Source organism: Yamadazyma tenuis, chromosome 4 (assembly GCF_029203305.1).
Source record: "Yamadazyma tenuis chromosome 4, complete sequence".
Taxonomy (NCBI): Eukaryota; Fungi; Ascomycota; class Pichiomycetes; order Serinales; family Debaryomycetaceae; genus Yamadazyma; species Yamadazyma tenuis.
This window is the reverse complement of record NC_089464.1, coordinates 597297-618554: the sequence shown is the minus strand read 5'-3', so window position 1 is coordinate 618554 and position 21258 is coordinate 597297. Positions and strand designations below refer to the sequence as shown.

At 38.7% G+C, this 21258-nt stretch overlaps 10 protein-coding genes across 10 annotated transcripts; 8 read left to right on the top strand and 2 right to left on the bottom strand. All coding sequences in view use genetic code 12, as the record gives it.

Annotated features, from left to right (window-relative positions):
* Window positions 1-58: 58 nt before the first annotated feature.
* Window positions 59-1202, top strand: PSN45_003359 (uncharacterized protein; the record flags this gene model as incomplete). The annotated part of the gene is made up of 2 exons (XM_066158063.1): window positions 59-69; window positions 473-1202. The coding sequence occupies 2 exons, from the start codon at window positions 59-61 to the stop codon at window positions 1200-1202; spliced, it is 741 nt and encodes a 246-aa protein (XP_066014160.1).
* Window positions 1203-1292: 90 nt separating this feature from the next.
* Window positions 1293-1847, top strand: APT1 (adenine phosphoribosyltransferase; the record flags this gene model as incomplete). Its single annotated transcript, XM_066158062.1, has 1 exon — window positions 1293-1847. The coding sequence occupies one exon, from the start codon at window positions 1293-1295 to the stop codon at window positions 1845-1847; it is 555 nt and encodes a 184-aa protein (XP_066014159.1).
* A 42-nt stretch (window positions 1848-1889) lies between these two features.
* Window positions 1890-2246, bottom strand: DYN2 (Dynein light chain; the record flags this gene model as incomplete). Its single annotated transcript, XM_006684353.1, has 2 exons — window positions 1890-2143; window positions 2228-2246. The coding sequence occupies 2 exons, from the start codon at window positions 2244-2246 to the stop codon at window positions 1890-1892; spliced, it is 273 nt and encodes a 90-aa protein (XP_006684416.1).
* A 434-nt stretch (window positions 2247-2680) lies between these two features.
* On the top strand, window positions 2681-3361 carry DDI2 (cyanamide hydratase; the record flags this gene model as incomplete). The annotated part of the gene is made up of 1 exon (XM_006684351.2): window positions 2681-3361. The coding sequence occupies one exon, from the start codon at window positions 2681-2683 to the stop codon at window positions 3359-3361; it is 681 nt and encodes a 226-aa protein (XP_006684414.1).
* Window positions 3362-3621: 260 nt separating this feature from the next.
* On the top strand, window positions 3622-10660 carry SSN2 (mediator of RNA polymerase II transcription subunit 13; the record flags this gene model as incomplete). The annotated part of the gene is made up of 2 exons (XM_006684354.2): window positions 3622-8886; window positions 9026-10660. The coding sequence occupies 2 exons, from the start codon at window positions 3622-3624 to the stop codon at window positions 10658-10660; spliced, it is 6900 nt and encodes a 2299-aa protein (XP_006684417.2).
* A 753-nt stretch (window positions 10661-11413) lies between these two features.
* On the top strand, window positions 11414-12742 carry CLB2 (G2/mitotic-specific cyclin; the record flags this gene model as incomplete). Its single annotated transcript, XM_006684357.2, has 1 exon — window positions 11414-12742. The coding sequence occupies one exon, from the start codon at window positions 11414-11416 to the stop codon at window positions 12740-12742; it is 1329 nt and encodes a 442-aa protein (XP_006684420.1).
* A 357-nt stretch (window positions 12743-13099) lies between these two features.
* On the top strand, window positions 13100-15619 carry ESC4 (regulator of Ty1 Transposition; the record flags this gene model as incomplete). Its single annotated transcript, XM_066158061.1, has 1 exon — window positions 13100-15619. One exon carries the CDS (start codon window positions 13100-13102, stop codon window positions 15617-15619), a length of 2520 nt encoding a protein of 839 aa, XP_066014158.1.
* An 89-nt stretch (window positions 15620-15708) lies between these two features.
* On the bottom strand, window positions 15709-17151 carry PSN45_003352 (uncharacterized protein; the record flags this gene model as incomplete). Its single annotated transcript, XM_006684716.1, has 1 exon — window positions 15709-17151. One exon carries the CDS (start codon window positions 17149-17151, stop codon window positions 15709-15711), a length of 1443 nt encoding a protein of 480 aa, XP_006684779.1.
* An 818-nt stretch (window positions 17152-17969) lies between these two features.
* PSN45_003351 (uncharacterized protein) lies at window positions 17970-19583 on the top strand (the record flags this gene model as incomplete). The annotated part of the gene is made up of 1 exon (XM_066158060.1): window positions 17970-19583. The coding sequence occupies one exon, from the start codon at window positions 17970-17972 to the stop codon at window positions 19581-19583; it is 1614 nt and encodes a 537-aa protein (XP_066014157.1).
* Window positions 19584-19852: 269 nt separating this feature from the next.
* On the top strand, window positions 19853-21208 carry DCW1 (hydrolase 76 protein; the record flags this gene model as incomplete). Its single annotated transcript, XM_006684718.1, has 1 exon — window positions 19853-21208. The coding sequence occupies one exon, from the start codon at window positions 19853-19855 to the stop codon at window positions 21206-21208; it is 1356 nt and encodes a 451-aa protein (XP_006684781.1).
* Between the last annotated feature and the right edge of the window lie 50 nt (window positions 21209-21258).

Below are 21258 nucleotides of genomic sequence, written 5' to 3'. Positions count from 1 at the left end.
TCCATGAACAGACACGACCTTGTTTTTATCAATCTTTCATTACTGCAAATACCTGGACATGGATATAAGGTAAATTTGCTTCAGAGAACTAAAAATGAATTCATTATATTAAGTACATCTTATATTGATTGTTGAGAAGGAATTTTAGCAGCTTTGACTCTGCACAGTTCTGCCCGGTTTTAAATTCTTTTTGACATGCTCATCAAGCATATCACAATGTCAGGCTATATTGTTATTTAAAGGACATAAAAATACCCCAGTAAGCAATTCCTATTTAACCTTGGCTCTATCAATACTTTTTGTTAATTTCCCGAACTTTTGATAAAAGTGTTTGCAACTTGCAAATTTCACGGATTATAATGAACTCAACATCTTTAAGTTTCTTTACAGGATTAAACAATTCAGTAAGTAACTCCACTTTTTTTCAAACAGGGTTACAAAATAATAAGGCTACATTCGTTACGACTTGCAGTATAAAGAAACAAAACATCCCACAAAACCAGTTAACTGCTATCAGAAAATACAAGTCAGCCGAAGACATTCCACTGAAGAAACTTGTGAACTGGAATGAAGTTTATGTGTTTGCTGAAGACCATATACTTTTGCATTATGTTCATTGGCTTGACTTGCCATTGAATACCTATACTCTGATTATTGACAGTGATATGGATGCTTGGATGGAAGTTAAAGCCCACAAAACAGACAAACAGCAGTATTACGGAAGGCCAATTGCACAGAGTATTGTGGAATCTGAATTTGGAGGGACAGCCTCTATTTCGAGACAACAAAATTTGGGAATCTCTGTTTCAGGAAACCCAGACGTTTCTTATTCCTATGGTTTCTGGAGGCTTTTTTCTGCCAATCTTGATACTAATGTAGCATTTGCTTTGACTGCCGGGATTGATTACACAGCAGAAGCTTCGTGCAATATACCCGAAAATGGATACGGCGCTTTATTTATGTTCGAGCCAAGAGACACCGTCAATACCGAATACCGGACTTGGGCGTTGCAAAAAAGTTCTTTCAAAAAGAATAAGTATGTGGCTGGAGAATGGGAAGAAAAGACATTTGCAGCTAGAACTTTTGATAACCCAGTATTTGTATGCACATTGGATCCAGAGTATATTCAAAAGGTCTTGGGAATAGAAGATAAAGGTATGATCCCCAACTACAATGAGTTCATTCCTCACGGACTTATCTAAACAATCTATTCAAACTAGTCTGCTAGTGAGGTTCTCAGTATTGGAAAACGGGTTTTTCCTCATCTCTAAAATTTCCCTTTACTGTCCACGATGTCCCAAATCAACGAGATTGCCAAAGAATTAAAAGGAAACTTAAAACAATTCCCTAACTTCCCTTCTGAAGGGATCCTTTTCGAAGATTTCTTGCCTATCTTCAGCAAACCCGAATTATTCCAAAAGTTGGTCGACGCCTTCAAGTTGCATGTTGGCGACAAAAAGGTCGACTACATTGTTGGATTAGAAAGTAGAGGCTTTTTATTCGGCCCAACCTTAGCCTTGGCTTTGAATGCTGGTTTCATCCCCGTGAGGAAGCCTGGTAAGTTGCCTGGACCAACCTTTCAAGCTGAGTTTCAAAAAGAATATGGTAGTGACAAATTCGAGATTCAACAAGGGGTCATTCCTGAGGGAGCTAAGGTAATCATCGTGGATGATATTTTGGCCACCGGAGGAAGTGCTAGTGCTGCTGGAGAATTGGTCAAATTATCAAAGGCTGAAGTGATTGAATATTTGTTTGTAATGGAATTAGACTTTTTGAAAGGTAGAGATAAATTAGGTAAACCAGTCTTTACTTTATTAAGCGGACAAGCTGAAAAGTTGTCCTCATAGCTAGAATGTTTATATTAATATAACTTATATACACAAATATGGTTATCCACTTTTGAATACCAAAAATGCCAATTCTCCAAGGTAAAAGTATGTAAAACACCCCTGGTCATGGGTCACATACGAGCCAAAACTTTCACCCACAATAACATGCCAGCTGGGTCCATATAATTGGTCCATTTCTTTCTTCATGTACGCAGCAATCTCCTTTTCAACCTTGTAGTTATCAGTTGCCTCCAGCGCAAGTTCAAACACTTTAGTCTGGATCTCATCGGGCAAGTCGGCGACCCTCAAAACGGCTATAGGGAACCAGTTAGTAAATGATGCTCATGGGAAAACGATGATAGAAAGGATATACTAGCTTTAATATAAGCTGTACGTACGTGTTTGCTTTTCAGACATTATTTGATCTTGAGTGTTTACGATTCTAAAAATGCGCTACCATGAAAAACTGATTGCGTGAGATATCCAGGTTGTGTCATTTGTGAGCCTAATTGATAAAACTAGGCATTAGGTTGCTTCAGCACTAAAAAATAACTTTGATCTATATCTTGGTCTTTACGTCACGCGTGATGTTTCTGAAACCGGTTGGTTAGAGTTGTGGGTCAAAGTGGTGGGCCAAAGAGGTGGGTGCAATTTCCATATCATCGACCTTCCTATGACAAAACCTATAGTTAAGGTTCAAACACTCTTCCAGCCACAATATAACTATATGATTGCATGTAATTTCTTCCTCGGCAAGTATATACTTGAAATTACCCTGCCAGCACTGTTCGGCGATTGTTCTCAAAAGAAAATTATGTGGGGTTTGACAATTGCCACTAGATATTACTAACATGTCAAAGTACGGATTTGTTAAGGTTCCTAGATCCATCACCGATGCTATTCCCGACCCCAAACCTCCTACAAAGCAACATGTAGTGTCACTTCCAGATTCGAGATTGAGCCAGTCTATCTTAAAGTATGCTCAAGACAATTTACCCATCAAAGTCTTGCGTCACTCTTTGAGAGTGTTTCAATACAGCGTGGCAATCATTAAAGATCAGTTCTCCGACTGGAATCTTGATATTGAAGTGTTGTTCGTCACGTGCCTCCTTCATGACATCGCCACCACCGACAAGAATATGGAGGCAACTAAAATGTCATTTGAGTTCTACGGGGGATTTCTCTCTCATGGATTAGTAATGGAGCATACGGGTAACCAAGATTTTTCGGAGGCGGTGGCAGAGGCCATAATCCGCCACCAAGACTTGGGAGAGTCTGGATACATCACGTCTCTTGGTCTCATTCTTCAGATTTCTACTATTTTGGATAACGTGGGATTGAACACCCAATATATTCACATTGATACGGTGGAGGCCATCAATGAAAAGTATCCACGAGACGGATGGTTGGGGTGTTTTGCAGCCGCTATCGATAACGAGAACTCCAAGAAGCCATGGGGTCATACCAGCGCGTTGGGTGTTGACAAGTTTAGAGATGATGTGTTGGCCAATTCGTTTAGCTACCAGAGTTAGTAGTATCTATTGTGTATAGGTTGCAATTGACAACTGAACAAGAAAACGTCTGAAACATGGCCTTCAAGACTTGTAATATTGCAATGACCATATAAAGGGACCTGAACAGCACTCAATTGTGTTCTGTTGAGTTGATAAGACCCTTTTTTGATTAAGTCAGATCTCAATATTTTTCAAGCACAGATTCAGCGAAAATCCGTTGGCAGGTTATCTAAAGCTTTTGAACAACGCTCCTTGCAAAACTCTCTATTTCCTCCACCATGGAAGGAATCAATGCTTCAAAGGTCAATACCAATTACTACAAGTTTGGCCACATAACGGGGGTCAAATATGCCCTGTACCAATTGAATACAAATAATGATCAGGCGCTATTGGAGCTTGAGCTAGCCATCAGATACAAATATCCATCAATTTTAATTACTTACTACAATAAGGGTCTTTATTACTTTCAATTCGAACACAACTCCAATTCCATTGATTTGTCCAAAGAGTATCCCGAACTAGTCCTCAAGACAACCAAATCAATCTCTGTGGAATTGCTTTGTGCATCTCCGAAACCCAGTCAGAATCAAACCCAGTCAACTCCTTCCAATAACCAATGCAATGACTCGGCAAGCCTGGAAAATGGGATGGCTTCTGCACAACTGATATCTGAACACTCTCCATACATCAGTGTAAGTCTTTTAAAGTCCATCAAAAAGTTGATTCTATATAGGCTTTCACAAGAGGGCTCGGCAAGAATATTTGGTAATTCTGCTGTCATTAGTATTGATGAGGTGACCAACCATGTGATATTCATTGAACCAATGATTTCTACGAATGGGGACTTGCTCCTTTGTGTGATCCAAAAGTCTGCTTTACAACTTTATGACTCTTCAGTACTTTCCATTGATGCACCAGAAGATGAGCTCTCGCCCAACTTTATCATATACCTTACTCCTTCTGGTATAAGATGTCATTTGTTCGATAACTTTAAGGTGCTTAACAGCTTCACATACACTCCTCCAAAGAACCACGAGAATGTGTTAAGCTTACTCAAGTTGGCCACAGGAATAGACTTATCCATTGAACCAAACCTTTTATGGGTCAAATTGATTCCTAATTTACAGCACTTGAACAACCAGACATCAAAAATAGCCAAGTTCATACACACAGTTGACAATAAGAAATATATCATGTGGCCTTGGAAGCTTTGTTTGTTGCAATTTGGTAGATACGAACGTTCCATTGATTTCGAATCTGATTCGTTAGCCAATGCTGAATACTCTAATCAGGAGATCAAATATTCAGATCCTCTTGGGTTAATTTCTGAGTTCATGGACTTCAGTATAGCAACTAAGCAGCAGATGCAACAGAATCATCAACATTTACAAAACACAGGAACTATTCACAATATCTCGACCTTTAATGCACCTAGCGTAATGTCAACCGGCATGAGTTCTGCTGAACATAAGAACGATCTACAGATGGAGAACAATGAAATCCAGATGATTCCTGATCTTTTCGAAGGAATTCCACATCCAGTAGGTGTTGATTTCTTTGATGAAAAAATGATGGGCAATATCACAGAGCTAGATGATGACCGTGATATTGGAATGGAAGATACAAGCATGATCAGTGAAGACAAAAATGGCCTTCCTGATGAAGGAAATGATGAAATGGATGACTTATTTGGAGGGTATAGTGGTAGTGAGGATACAGATGGTAAAGACGAAACCAAGCAAGAATCAGATGATAATAATTTGGGGTTGATAGAAAATGAGTCCAAAAAAGATAACGTCGAAGACATACTTAAATCAAGTATTGACGATCTCCTGTTTTCTGGAGAAGATGACCTTTTCAACGGTAGACTGTCGAAACTACTGTTTTCTAATGAGTCTACAACATTCGATATTCCCAAAGATCAAATGGCTATTTCCTTAAAAGATAGTACTCCATACGATGACCCAGGTGCTCCACTCCCTATAATGCCCACCCCAATGATACCCCCACCTTTCGATAAATCTAAGGTGAATCCGGTCAGTGCTGGTATTGATTCGGATGTAGCCATCAGTCAATCAGCCTTCTCACCTATATTGTTCAATCCATTGATTAAGAGTAATGTGGACGATAAGTACGGCAAAGGTGGAAAGTTCTACTACAATCAGAATTCGGAAACCCCAATCAAAAAGCTTAGAGCGACGAGTGTCATCGGATTAGACCTCCGAAGCAGCGGAACATTCGAGTCACCAGACAGAAAGGGCTTAGGAATCGAATACCTCCCCGAGAGCAAAGTCTTCTTCGATAGCGAAGAAGATGAAAAGATACAGGAAGGTGAAGAAGATGTTCCCCAAGGTGGAACTATTGCACATTCAAGAAGAGGAGAAGTTGAAGGTAATGATGACGAGGAAGAAAGTGTAGACGGAGGACCAGGTGAGGGTGATGATGATGACATCGATGACGATGACGATGACGATGACGAGGAAGAAGAGAGTGACGAAGATGCCGATATCAACCTTGGAAAGGATTCACCTTTGAGATTAAATATGCAATCAGAGCCTTTACAATTTCAAAATCCAACTGGGGTACCTTCTGTGAGAGAACCACCAGGAACAGTTAAAACTCTGCATTTGCTTAACACAAATACTTTTAATTCAGGAGGGTTTTCTTCTCCTTTATCGACCACTTTGTTCACCCAATCAACCAAGCTAAATGCTCTCCCGAAGTTTGATTCTCCATTTGCAATACATGATTCACCTTTGGATGAGAAGAACAAGTATAACTCACCTTTGACTATGGATAATGATGAGTTTAAAAGACAGACCCCAATATCAATGCCCTCTACAAGTGTTCCGACTATGAATCCAACGGCGGATGGATCTTCCAGTAACGAGTCTACCGCTAATTCGATATCAGAATCATCTAATTGTCTCCCATTGATTCTCAGGGGAGTTAATATTGCTACAATTCCAGATGAATTCCTTCTCAACAACATAATGGGAGCCATAAAGATGTCAGCAACGGCATCAGATTTTAACATGGATGTTGATCAAGATGAAGAAGATACAGAAGTAAGCAAGAAGAATGAGATGGTTATAAAGGTGGACTATCTCAATGAGTTCTTGAACTGGTTAGGCCCAAATTTAATATTTGATCTTGGCTTGAATAACATCAGAAAGAATTTGACATCTAATATCCCTCAACCTTTCAAAGATTACCAACCAAAGGATAACTCAAGACTCATTGAATGTGAATTAATTCCAGAAAAATTTGAGAAGGTTTTGATGGACGCATTCCCATTTACATATAAGATTAAGTTGGAAGAACTTCTCAGTGATATCCTGGAACTTAAGGACAAGGAAGAATATTCTATGGACAATCAATTAAGCTTTTTGGATGATATAACGAATGATGAAATTTTAAATCCTAAATCCAAATTGAGAAAGTTGGGGACGATCGAATGGGATTCTATTTATCTAGATAACCCAAGGAATGATGAAGGGTTCAAGGAATATGCTCAAGTGATGAAGGAAATCAGTGAAATGTCATTGTTGGACGTTAGTGAGTCCATCAAGACTTTAAATGAGAATAAGATCAGGGTACTCAAAAATAAATCGGACATCATCAATTTGAATTCCATATCCATAAGGTTTTGGAAATATTTGAATTTTGATCCAATATTTGGACCCAAGAATTTCCAAATTTTGATGATCTCTGAAACATTGAATGATAATCTGAATAATACTTACAATCAAGATTTTATCGATTCGTTGATTTACAACTATAACGATTGCAACTTTGGTAATATATCTAAGGTTTCACTTCAGACCATAGAGGCAAGACCAGACCTTGAAAGTATCAATAACGGGCTACTTTCAATCAACAAAAATGATGATAATTATAATCACATTTACAGACAGATGAACAAGAAGCTAAACTCTCTTGCTGAATTGATTCAACTTGATCTTATAAACAAGACCAACCGGTTTGAGTTCGACAGACCGTTACTATTGATGTTCATAAACTTCAACAAGAACTTTAATTCCTTGGTAGAGATATCTAAGATCTGTCGGAACTTCAAAACATTTTTGAAGAGACACCAGTTACCATTAGTTCAAGTTTTCAGTAAGATTATCCCAAGCGAACACATTATTAGAGAAATAAATGGACAGAGAGTCTTGAAACACACATCCAATTACATGTTGACAAAGTTAGCAATGAATTTGTACAACCAGTGTCCTAATCCAATCAAAACCATAGGACCTAACAATATTGTCGACACTAGTTTGAATTTATTTACAAACATTGTTAAGGAACCAGTTTCAAAGCTCAATTTTAAGTTCTTCAATAATAATGCTTCAAACAAGGATACAAGTTCAGATGATGATGCATTTTTGCATTTAGCATACGAGAGATCCATCGACAAAAACTGGGTTTCTGCTGCCTGGTCTGATCCATTGGGTATAGTTACATACACCAAATCATGGTGCAATTCTGCCAGCTTATTGAAGTCAACCAATAGCCAAGCAACCAGCAATTCGAATGGGCATGGTGATGTTGGGATCAATAGAAATGTCCATGACTTGTATTCCATTAGTGATCAAATATTGGAGATTTCCAACGATTTATTCAAGAAATTGAATGATGAAATAATAAAGAGAACAAGTGGTTTAGGAGGACGGAAATTCTTGGTCTTGACAAGAGTTAATAGCATTATTCCTGATGATGAATTAGTTCATTGGAAAAGATTGAGCGTCAAATACAAGGATATTTCGTTGATAGTGTTGTCAGTTAATGGCACACCTAAGGCCTCGTTAACTGAGACTACCATCACATCGGATGGGATCAAGAATGGTGCCTCAAATCTAGATCAATCAGCAAACAATGATTTAGTGAGTATTGACATTGAAGATGGTACTAGAGATTTGATTACCGAAGAAGGGATGTCGAGACAGGGGATTAAAATGGACCCACAGGAGCTGGCCAACGACTTTTTCAAGAACTTCAACAATATGTCGAGTTCCAATAATCCTTCTCCCAACAACTCGAATCTCATGATATCTCCCTCCAATAACTTCAGTTTTGGACTTAACAATGCCTCCAATTTCCTTTCCCCTGATGTACAAGGTGTGTTAGGTGGGCAAACTCAAAATGGAGACAGTTCGAAGATTGACCAGATATATAATGGTAGTTTTGATCTCAAGGATGTCACCTTACAGGATCCTTCGGATTCAATAGTTGGCATTGTTCCTATGACTTCAGTGCCATCATTGAATACCCCCACAAGGCCAGCAATGGGAGTGGGATATTTGTTGAAAAAGGTTGATCCATTAAAACCTGATTACCTTATATTTGACATAAATCTTTTGAGCTGTTCAAACTATTGGAACTTGAAGTCTTTAATGAAAATTATCTTGAATCATTATAAGAAATTGATCACTTTGAACGATATCTTGTGTACAAGAAGTATTTTAGGTGCATTTGGAGACGAAGTGGAAAGAGAAAACTACATTAGTTCTGGTATTGTACCATGGCATATTACCGCAGTCAGAAAGTCACTCAATTATTTGATTCATATTGACGTCGAGGAATAAACAAATATTATGCGTTAGTAGATGAGTTGCGGGTTCGTAGAATATATTGAAAAAATCGCGTTGCAAAGAAATTATAGTTTTTGTAAACAAGTTAAAGAAGCTGATGGCAGAAGAGAGTACTCAGGACTTACTATATATATATGGTTCTGGCAATGAGGGTCATACGGAGATGTTGGATGAAGAAGATATCTCTTTGTATTCGGATGATTCTATGTTCCGTACAGATTTTAGTCCCCTCAAAGCCTCGTCTCCAGTAAAACCCATAGATAAGAAAACACCCTTGAAGAAGCAGATATTCGTTCCCAAAGTTCCCGATGGAGGACTGCCATTTACCCCTGGTAACATCAGAAAGGCTGGTAGAGGTGTAGTTGGCTCATCTATAAGAGGGAGCCCTTTGAAGCAAGCTTTCAATAACCTCAGTGATACGTCAATACACCAAAACGTCCGGAACTTTATGAACAAAACGGTAGTCGAGCCTGACTCACCGTATATTGAAGATAATGAAGAGAAAACCGACCTTTTAATCAGAGAAACCCACAAACTAATCAATGATATACCAAAATCAATGGGGAATAAAGAGCTCGAAGATCATCAAAGTCTTTTGACTGATTCGATCCATAGGTTAATAAAGAAATGCCAAAGCATTTCAATTGAAAATGAGTCGTTAAAGAATAACAATGACCAGATAATCATCACCCAATTGAACGCCAAAGTCAATGGGTTAACTAAGTCCAATGAAATGCACAAACAAGAGATAGCAAAACAGAGTGAGGAATTCATAAATATGTTGAATGAGAGCAACCAACTCAAGAGAGAGAACGAGTTGCTAAGGACCAAACTCATCAAATATAAGAGCCTCTATGAAGGCAAACTGAGACTAAGGGAGAGGTCTAGTGATAAAGAAAATGTGAGATCAAATCCTCCTCTCATCTCAAAGAAAGTTTCCCCCAAGAATTTATCGGCTGGCAGCGATCGATTGGTTCATTTGTACAATGATATGGCTGAAATTCTTAATAAGGAGAAGCGGTCGAGACCCCCATTGAATGCATATCATGATGTTGGTAACATCGAGCTGGTATCAGCTGTCAATGATGGTAAAGAAGAAAGGGATATTGATATGGCTAACATGGAGTCAAATCTCTTGAAACAGTTTGAAGATATTGTGAAGCAACATAAATCTGATCTTCGGCCTGATGCTGACCACAAGAACAACAACAGCGCTTTAAACACTGTGCTCGAAAATAACAACAAGCTCTACGAGAAGTTAATTGGTATTTTGGAATCATCTCCAGGTTTGGGATCTAAAAGTCAGCCACAAAGCCAAAAATCAGAGCCTTTGCTGATACCGAATCAGAACACACCAGGTGTAAAAAACAGCACAACGCCACCCGTGTCTCGTAGCGAAGGTGAAATAGGTGTTTCCACTGCGCAACCGCTTAAAAATGCAGCAGCACAGGATGTAATTTTACAATGCTACTTGTGCTGCGATAAGCTTCACAATCAATACAAGGACCCCAAAGAAGGTTCTGTCATTTCAAGTTCCAATCATAACATTCCCAGCAAAGTGCAATCAACCAAAGAGAGGAGAAAATGTGAGAGATGTTCAACAATAGCGAGTGAGACGTCTTTAGACCAAAATATTACTCCGGGCCCTTTAAGTAATAACAACAAGCAAAGAAATAATTATGCCTTTGATTTGATGGGAGAATACAAATGGACCCTCTAGGAGAAGCCTCTGCTGTATAACTGAACATAATGAAAATCCAATTACACAATCAGAATGTTTAAGCGATTACCGTAGTTGCAGAATGGTTTCATTGGCCGTCTATATGAAATTTTAGACATTCATGCCGTTCGTAGTGTATACCAATGTCCTTCAATTCCTTGGTACAATTAAAAAAATAACATACATAAAGAAACTTATGCATGCCTTAGCCTATGAGCTTAACATATTTTTAAGTAAAAACTAGTGTTTGTTTACTTCGGTGCCCAATGTGTTTGAACGCGATGGTTTCCAAAAATCGAAATAATGAAAACAAAAAACTAATTTCATCAAAAAAATTTTGTGTTTGGAGGAATATATTCTGGTCGAAACTACGAATATCGCTCCTTTTAAAAACTTCCCAGTCATAAACACTGCCATTGAATCCTTATTATTGCAATAACCCAAACTCGTCTGCCCCCCTCACGTGTCTACTGGTTTTTAGCATTACTCACTCGTTCATCCGTTCACTTGCCCAAATCTTTTCATACTCCTTAAGGTACTTGATAAGTTTTTATTTGCGATAGAAGGAACGTGCAAATCAGCTCCGTATACCCTACAGTTCCAGAAATACCTGACCATCCCCAGTTTTCAACTAGCTGATTCTAATTCAGCTATCCATCTTAAATTTCGAACGTGTTTTGATTCGCTTCGCCTAACAAACCTGAGAAATCTGTCACTCAATTACGTATATTAAGTGTCGACATGGTCCAAATAATGAATGATGAGAATGGCTATAAAGTAATAAGAGGGAAAGATGAAGTGCAAACTTCTAGTTCAAGCGAATCCCTTTTGTTACAACCTGCTGCCCAATCACAATCACATTCACAAATACAACAACAAACTCAGAATGACGCCAATGACCTTAAATTGAATGATGCACACGAAGAACGTACAAACGGGGCGAATAAAAGAAAGTTGCAAGAGAGAATATATCTTGGTGATATTTCTAGTCAATATGGAGCCGGATCCAAAACTGGACAACCTCAAACGTCTCTTGATTTACAAACCAAAAGAAAACCTTTAGGTGGGAAATCTTTACCGTTGCAACAGAGAAAGAACAACGTAATAACCAGTGACTTGGCTATTCCTTCCAGGTTGCCACAAAAGAGGCAAGCCACGGAATCTTCCACTAATCTCGTGGAAAAGTTGAACGTCAATGATTACAAAAAATCTAAAGTCGTCGATTATGAATGGGACGATTTGGATGAAGAAGATATGGACGATCCTTTAATGGTAAGTGAATATGTGAATGAAATCTATCCATATTTACACGAGCTCGAATGCAAGACATTACCTGACCCCCAATACATTTTCAAACAAAGACACCTCAAGCCAAAAATGAGATCAATTTTGGTAGATTGGTTAGTGGAGATGCATTCAAGATTCAGGCTATTGCCAGAAACTTTTTACCTAGCGATCAACATAATGGATAGATTCATGTCATTGGAAATTGTTCAGATTGATAAATTGCAATTGTTAGCAACTGGTTCATTGTTCATTGCTGCTAAATATGAAGAAGTCTTCAGTCCTTCCGTCAAGAACTATTCTTATTTCACTGATGGTTCATTTGCAGAAGAGGAAATCTTACAAGCGGAAAAGTATATTTTGACTATACTTGAATTCGAATTGAATTACCCCAATCCCATGAATTTTTTGAGAAGAATATCTAAGGCAGATGATTATGATGTTCAAACAAGAACTTTGGGTAAATACCTTCTTGAGGTTACCGTTGTTGACTACAAATTTATTGGTATGTTGCCATCTTTATGTGCAGCTAGTGCCATGTACATTGGTAGATCAATCATGGGTAAATTTCCTCTTTGGAATGGAAATTTGATCCACTATTCTGGAGGGTATAAGGTAGAAGATATGAAGGATTGTATCAATATGATTATCCAATACCTAATATCACCTGTGGAGCATGACGAATTTTTTAAGAAGTATTCAACTAAAAAATTTATGAAAGCAAGCATATTATGCAGAAGTTGGGCCAAAAAGATAATAGCTGAGAAGAAGGATATCTTTGAAAATGCTAATGAGTAATTATGACCTGAGCTGTCGATTAAATTGTTCCACAACCCTGCATAAGCTCCTGTTCCTATTACTACCATCTAATTTTTATTTTGTCCAAATGATTAAATCATCCATCGTTACTGCATCGGACATAACTTCACAAAACCTCAAACCTGATCCTTTTAGTTCTTTTTAATGGTAGAGAATTTTTTACTTGTAGACACTAGTGGACTATCTTCTTTCAAGTATAGTTCTTTTTTTGCATTGATCGTCGTCATTATATAACAATATAAATAATACCTGGATAATTTTGCACATCTTTTTGCAACCTTGCGGAAAGTTGATGAGAAACGCGTAAACTGAAATATATTGTAAACACTGATCAGCATGTTTAAAGGCTTGAATGCATTGATTGTAAAGCTGGAAGGCTTTCAGGACCCGAAAAAAGTTGATAGATTACAGTTATCTATCGAAAATAACGGAGGCATCACGTATATTAAGAATGCCCACGATAGTGAGGATTATTTGGAGAAGTATGATATCAATCATATTATTACTAGAACCCAAGAGTTCATAGAGTATAGCACAGCTAGAGACTCGATGATCCCCATTACTACTCCAGACTGGGTCCACAAAAGTACTGCAACAGGGAAAGCACTTCACGTTACCAAGTTTAACCCGGATCCAAAGTCCTTTCTCAAGGAGTGCTTTATTTGCATTGGTGATGACATACCAAACAGCGACAAAGAAATAATTTATGGCGGAGTGAAAGCTTTTGGAGGCATGTATTTGGATATGCTAACCAGTTATACAACTCATTTGATAACCACTGATCTTGAAAATGACAAATCGATCTTAGCTTGCAGCAGTGAGGTAGACATCAAGATTGTGACTCCAAACTGGATAGACGATTGCTTCAAAATGGGAAGAAAGGTGTCCGAAAAAGAATACTACTTAGAGGTGGATAATTTAGCAGACAATGAGCAAAATCAATTAATTATCAACGAATGTCAGGCCAATGTGGATAATATGCTTAGCTTTAACACAAGTTTCTTTAATGATAAAAAGTTCTATATTTCGGCTGACTACATGCTTTCAAAGAACCTTAGAGGAGCTATTAATGCCCTTATATTGAAGAATGGGGGAAAGATATCTTCAAAGTTTACCGACAGCATTGATACTTATATCGGGAAGTATAGGCACGGGAAAGAGTATAATGCGAGTGTCAAGAATAGTGGAATAATCATTGGAAACCTACAGTGGTTTTATACTGTTGTATTGACCAATAAGTGGATACTTCCCACTAATTCCCAGCTTTTGCATTACCCAATCCCATCAAAGCCGTTAACTGCTTTCAAAAATCTCAAAATTTCGGTAACTAATTATAGTCACGAAGCCAGATATTACTTGTCCAAATTGATTACCATTATGGGCGGCACCTTCACGAAGAACTTGACTAAAGATAATGATTTTCTTATTGTAGGAAAACCTACTGGTAACAAATACTATGCAGCTCACGATAAATGGGTAGTTGATGGTGAGCAACTTGTTAAGACAGTTAACCATCTCTGGCTAGAAGAATGCTTTGCAAATTGGCAAGTCATGGACCACGTAAACCCCAAGTATACTCACCTTGGATATGTCAGTGGTCATGGGGTAACGAGGCTCATAGGAAGAACTAAATTGAAAACGAAAGTGTTAAGGGACTGGATTGATTTTGATGTTGATGACAGTATGGATGACGGGATTCTTCAACCTTCAGTCGAAGAAGAGACCGATTATTCCAATGAAGACGAAGAGAAAATCCAGGAGGAAAGAACTGAGGTTTCGGCAGACTCAGGAGGGTTGCACGAAGCCCAAGAATCGGAGAATAACAAAGCAGGAAAAGAACAAGAATATGAAGAAGCATCTCAAGAGCAAGGTAGCTCTTCTTGTGTCGAAAAAAATTCGCCTAATCTTCAGAAAGAATCACTAGCTGTGGGCGTTAACACATCAACCCCCCCTAATAAGAGAGGTAGAAGTGCTAAGACAAAGGCAGCAATGAAGTTGCATGATGATATGGAAGATCTTGTCAAACACCAGAAAATGCTCAAAAGCTCTAAGAACTTGACCGGATATATGAGGGAGTTGGAACACACTTCAAGCAAGAGACCAAATTCCCAAGATAAAGAAAACATAACTCCTGTTAGCAAGAAACAAAAGGCATTTACTCCTGAGAAGACTGCCAGTCAGTTGAGTATGGTTGCCATAATGACTGGATGCGAAAGTGAAGTGGATTTGACCAGAGAAGATATCGCCAATTTGAAAAATTATGGGATCAAAATCTCTTCAGGAGCTGGTAAGATTAACTGTTTGATAGCTCCAAGGATTTTACGAACAGAAAAGTTTTTAAGCAGTTTGGGCAAAGTGGATTTTATTTTGCACCCAAGACTTTTGATTGATTTAAAGTACCTATTAGGTAGAGGGGAAAGTCCAGAAATTGAGATACAAGATTATCGTTTGGACAAGATTATTCTGGTTTCAGAAGCCAATGAACAACTTGGATATCTGGATGAAGAGCTTGAAGAGGTAAATGGCATTGAGCAAATACTACATAGCCCCAGAGGACAACTTTTCGAAGGTTATAAGTTAAATTTATCTGCCAATTTGAATGGAGGCTTCGAAGTTTTGTCAAGAATTCTATTGAGCCATGGAGTAGAAGAGTTGAAACTTGTAAATAAGACTATCAGTAGTCAGAAGAACCTTCTTGAATCGGATGGCGATAAAATTCTAATTGTTAACAAGACTAAAGATGCCAAATTAATCAAGTCTTTGCCGAAGAATTGTACATTCGTTGAATGGGACTGGTGTGTGAAATCTATATTCAAGCAAAAGATTGAACCTTTTGATAAATATATTGCCAACTGAAATGAAATAGTGTATATATAATATACTTACAGTAATAATACTAACAATAAAGTTGACTGAACATTGATCGATTATTGAATACAGAAACCTCAGATATCAATCAAGCTTGGACCATCTGTTCTTTGATTGGGAGCCGAGTTCGAGGGGGCAGCATTTCCAAAACCATAGCCCGTGTATACTGGTTGCTGTCTTTGAGCTTGAGGAGCCGATGAAGGATTTTGACCTGGTTGAGCGGTTTGTTGAGGAATGAAAGGGTTTCCCGTATGAGCGTACAAAGCCTTGTCAGTTTGTTGGATCCCAGTTCCACTGGAGGTGAGAAAAGAAGCTCCCTTTGTGTAGTGATGTGCTACCCTTGCATCACCGGTATTACCAAAAGTGTCAATACCTGTTCCTTGCGCTAAAAGATTATTCAATTCAGGGTGAGAATGATCACCAAACTTGGATGATGATGTGTTCTGAGATTGTAACTTTTGAGTTGATTGAGAGGTTGGTTGAGTGAAGAATTGAGGTTGTTGTGGTTGTTGCTGCAGTTGAGCCAAATCGTTCAAGGTTTGAGACTGAGGTTGGGCTTGCGAAGAACCCATGGCAAACGGATTGTTAGAGCCGGTTTGTAAGGGCTGCAACAGTTCTTGGGGTTGCTTCTGGGGCTGGTAGTTGAAACCGGTGAACTGAGGTTGAGAGGGTTGCTGCTGATAGTATCCGGTCATCATCTGGTTCTGTATTGGATTACCAAACATATCATATTGCTGACCATATTGTTGAGGTTGTTGATAGTATCCGGTGGCCATGTAATATTGGGGTTGCTGTTGTTGGTAGTACGAAGGACCATCATCCAAATCCAATAAATTATCATTTTGCTGATTCTTGAGCTTTCTCATTTCTTCCTCCTCCAAGGACAATTTAAGGGCCGCTTGCAAATCTGGATCCTCTTGATCTTGGTTTCTATTTCTTTGGTTGACTTCTTGTTCTGCAGTCAATCTTGACAATTCCAATGCTCTTTCCAAGTCGTTATCATAAGGTTCTTCCTGTCTAGATTGAGTATTTCTTCTACCCCGTCTTCTATCATCTCCTCTAGAACCATTGGCTTTGGCAGCCAACAGTCTCTCGTGAGCCAATCTGTCATCATCTCTCAAAAGACTTACCAATTCCTTGGCCTTGACTCTTATTATTGCACCTTGATCGTTATTTCCTTCGTCAAAGTGAACAAACTCTCTTAAGGTCTTGACGATGTACAAATTGTCCTTAGCCCACATTACACACTTTTCTGATCCAAACCTTACCAAGTAGTCTAACACAGTCAAAGATTTTGCCACGTGTCTCCAGTTTTTACCCTTATCATTAAGTCTCCTGTCTAACATGTCCATGATTTCCAAAAAATCTGTCTGAGATTGATAAGTGTATGAACTTATTTCTTCCATATCATAGGTGGTGGGGCCTGTTGAATCATTTGAAGTGGCCTTTCTGACCAAGATTTGAACAGAAGAATAGCCATTGGCCACATTCTTAATGGACCGAACAAACGATTTAGACATTTTTTTCTGTAAACCCTTTGCTTCAAAAGGCGTTGACCCTATTTTATCGGAGGTTCAAGGCAGATACTCGAGTGCGAAATGACTGGATTCCTAAATGAGCTGCGCACGTAAAATCTTGGCGGCCTACCAGGCCGGTCATAGCGAATGCCTGGACTACCCAAGTGATGTTCATGGAATTTACTAAGGCGAGAACAGGAGTATTAGAAGTATAAAGACAAATAGTATATACCCTTCACAAGTTTGTACAACTGTTGATTCGATTCTACAAGGAATTTGACACATAAACCCGAAAAAAGGGGATCGATAACAGTGAATTTAGTCGACAGCCATTGCCTCACGTGACACATCTGAAGCAAAATTAATGGTCAGAAGAATGTTGGTACCGCGCTGGGGCGGCAGGGACGCAAGCGCTACCGAGCCGCGGGATTCAGTCGGAAAACTTCACTTATTTGTACGAGGAGGTGCTATGCGACTGCAAAAAAATGAGACTAGTGTTCATGGTTTATCTGCCATACAAACCATGAATAGTGGGAGTACTATATGATCAGTTAATAGATGTAACATTCAAGAAATATATTAGTAATCAGGTCAGGCGTCCCTTACAAAATTGCCAAAATTGACCAATCACACTACAGTGATGTAGGATTTGGTGACACAAAAGTCCCTTAAAGTGACACAAAACTACCCCCTGGCACTGTTTTGATGTGTCGAGCGTTTTTTTTCAGTAAAATAAATTTCTCTATATCTTACGGTTATTACCACTAACACCTTTGATTATTGAAATATATTTCGGGTGACTTAAGAACACAGCAATCATCATGGCCGAAGTAAGAAGATGTCGTCGTTGTAAGAGAAAGAGAATGGATGATGAGCCTCCTGAGGTTAAACAATACAAAACTTGTGCCAAATGTAGAATCATTGAAAGGCAAAAGAAAAAGCTGAGAAAACCTTTGGCAGAGGAAACCATGATCTATGGGATGAAACAATTTCAACAGCAAAGTCTGAACCTGAACTTCTCACACGATGATATATTCATGGATGATGAATTGTTCTCCAAAAAGAAGTATGACAGCAATGCCAATATGAATATGAATTCTAATCAATACCAATACCAATATCAATATTCCTATCCAAACGGTAATGGTGCTGCTGGAACCAATGGTAACATAGGTATTAATGGAGTTGCTGGATCTGCCACCATGGCTGGGTCTGCTGATACAAATTACGCGTATGGTAATAACTTTGATGGTGGAAGATTGGGAGGTGCTAATGGAGTTGGAATTCCTCAATCAATTCCTTTAACCACCAATAACTATCACTTGCAGAATTTGAACTATCAACAAATTGCTCAAAGAGCCTTACCGGTCCAATCTACAAACTTACCAAAAAACAATGATAAAAGCCCAAAGTTTTGTGATATCTGTAATGAAAAATTGGACTTGAATGAGGAGATTTCTGTACATTATAACCTATGTCTCAACTGTTATGCCGATCCCTTCAAGCTATACAATGCTTTTGATGACTACAATGAATTTTTGAAGAAAGTGGGTGAAAACAACTCCAAAAATGTGATTAATCACATCTTTTTGAAACAAATTGACAAGAACTTCGTGGACAACTTGAACTCTATGAATAAGGTGATAAATGTTGAAACACAGTTCAGAGAGTTTATTTTGGATAATTTGAAAAAGATTTATATCGAACCCATTATTGCTAGTTCGGGATATGAATTTACTTTAATATCGTCTAATGTGAACGAATTGAGCTCAACATCTCCAACTGTCAATGACTCGAATCAATATCAGTACAAAGACACCAAGCCTATCAAAGCATACTTCAAGTGTTTGAAAGAAATCAACAATAAGATCAGCTGTGAATCCAACTTGTTTTTGGACTATAGCTTATTTAATAACTTTTTGAAAATCAAGTACAATCATAAAGTGCATAACTTCTTCCTCACATACCCATTGCGGTTTATCAACATACTATATGAGATATACAATGGCGTCAAAGAATCTTCTTCTGACCCTTCAAAAGTTGGATTCAACCCTTATACTGGAGAAATTGTATTGGAGGAATTAACCAATAAGCTCGGCGACTACGAAGATGAGTTTAAAACTATTATCAATGCTATCAACAAAGAAGATTTCATCAATGAATTCCATCATTTGGGGGACATTTTTGAGAGTCACAAGAACAAGTTACTTACCAAAGAGTTGAGTGAACCACCTAAGCCCTCGGACGACACCTCTAATGGAGGTGGAAGACACGATGCCAATGAAGACGATGACGAAGGCAAGGAAGATAATAGCAGTAAGTTGGAAGATGGTGAAGAAGATGAAGGTGAATTGAGTGGAATTAATGGCAATGTACTTGACACCGAACAATCCAATGACGGAATCGATAAGATACTTGACCCGGCTTTTGAATGATCAGCGTGATAGTACGCCCGCTTAAAAAGAAAAACGTTTGTAAAGTATTGGTAATTGTATTTATGCCTATAGTTTAGTTGTAAATGAAAAAGAGTTTAGAAAGTTTAATTGTAGACCACGATATGGCCAAGATAAAAGATCGTTGCGTAGGAATGCGTTGCGCTCTGCAATCACGTCTGCGAAAAATTTTCGAAGGGATCAAATTCAATCTACCAATCGCACAATCGGCTGTTTCGAGTGACCAAATACAGAAGTACAATTAAATCAAAATGCGTGCTAGTTACGTTCGCTTGTACTCGGCAGCATTGGTATTACTCTCTACCTTGATAGAAGGGCTTTATCTAGATCCTGATAACTTCACTAGTCTTCAAGAAGCAACTGCGCTTATTAGTGATGGTATATTGGATTATTATGCGGGTACTACTAAGGGTGGAACTATTGGAACGTTCGTGTGGCCTTACTATTGGTGGGAAGCAGGTGGAGTTTGGGGTGGTATGATAGACTACACAATATTGATGAAAAATGACACATACACTTCACTTATTAAAGAAGCCATGACATATCAAACTGGTGATGATAACAATTATATTCCTTTAAATCAATCTACCACCGAGGGTAATGATGATCAAGGGTTCTGGGGATTGGCTGCCATGGGTGCAGCCGAAAGGAACTTTTCAAATCCCTCTGATCCATCAAAGGCTTGGTTAACTTTAGCCCAGGCGGTGTTCAATACCATGTCAGCAAGATGGGATGAATCTTCATGTGGTGGAGGTTTAAGATGGCAAATTTTCCAATGGAACTCAGGGTATGATTACAAGAACTCAGTTTCTAATGGATGTCTTTTTAACATTGGTGCCCGGTTAGCTCGGTTTACTTCTAATGATTCTTATATTGAATGGTGTGAACGCGTTTGGGATTGGATGTACGGTGCTGGTTTTATGACTGAAGGAACTTGGTGGTTAGTGTATGATGGTGCTGAAATTGATGGAAATTGTACCAATATGACCAAGTATGTGTGGTCTTACAATCAAGGGTTGATGATGTCTGGTGCTGCTTACTTGTACAATTACACAGAGGATCCCAAGTGGCTAGAAAGAACCGAGAACTTGTTAGTTGGTGCCAAGGTCTTCTTTGATGATGATGTTATGTATGAACGGACATGTCAAGGATCCAATAATTGTAACCAGGATCAACGGTCTTTCAAGGCATATTTATCGAGGTTCATGGGACAGACTGCGGTGATGGCCCCTTCCACTTACGATGTTGTCATGAACTATTTGACAACATCAGCATTGGCTGCAGCTAGATCGTGTTCGGGTGGTAGTGATGGACATACTTGTGGTTTGGATTGGACCAACACAACCGGGTGGGATGGTACTTGGGGACTTGGTGAACAATTGTGTGCATTGGAAGTGATAACCCAATTAAGAGTTGGTGATGTTGATCCTCCTTATACTGCTGATAATGGTGGCTCATCTCTCGGAAATCCAGCCGCCGGTTATGGTACTGTAGTTTCGGACGCGACTCCGTTGACCTTGGGAACCAAAGATAAGGCTGGTGCCGGTATCATCACCGCTGTTATTGGTGTTTCTATAGTAGCTTCAACTGTTTGGTTGGTTCTTTGATAATGACATTTTTAAGCTTCTCTGTGTAAAATATGCAATCTATGCAACTG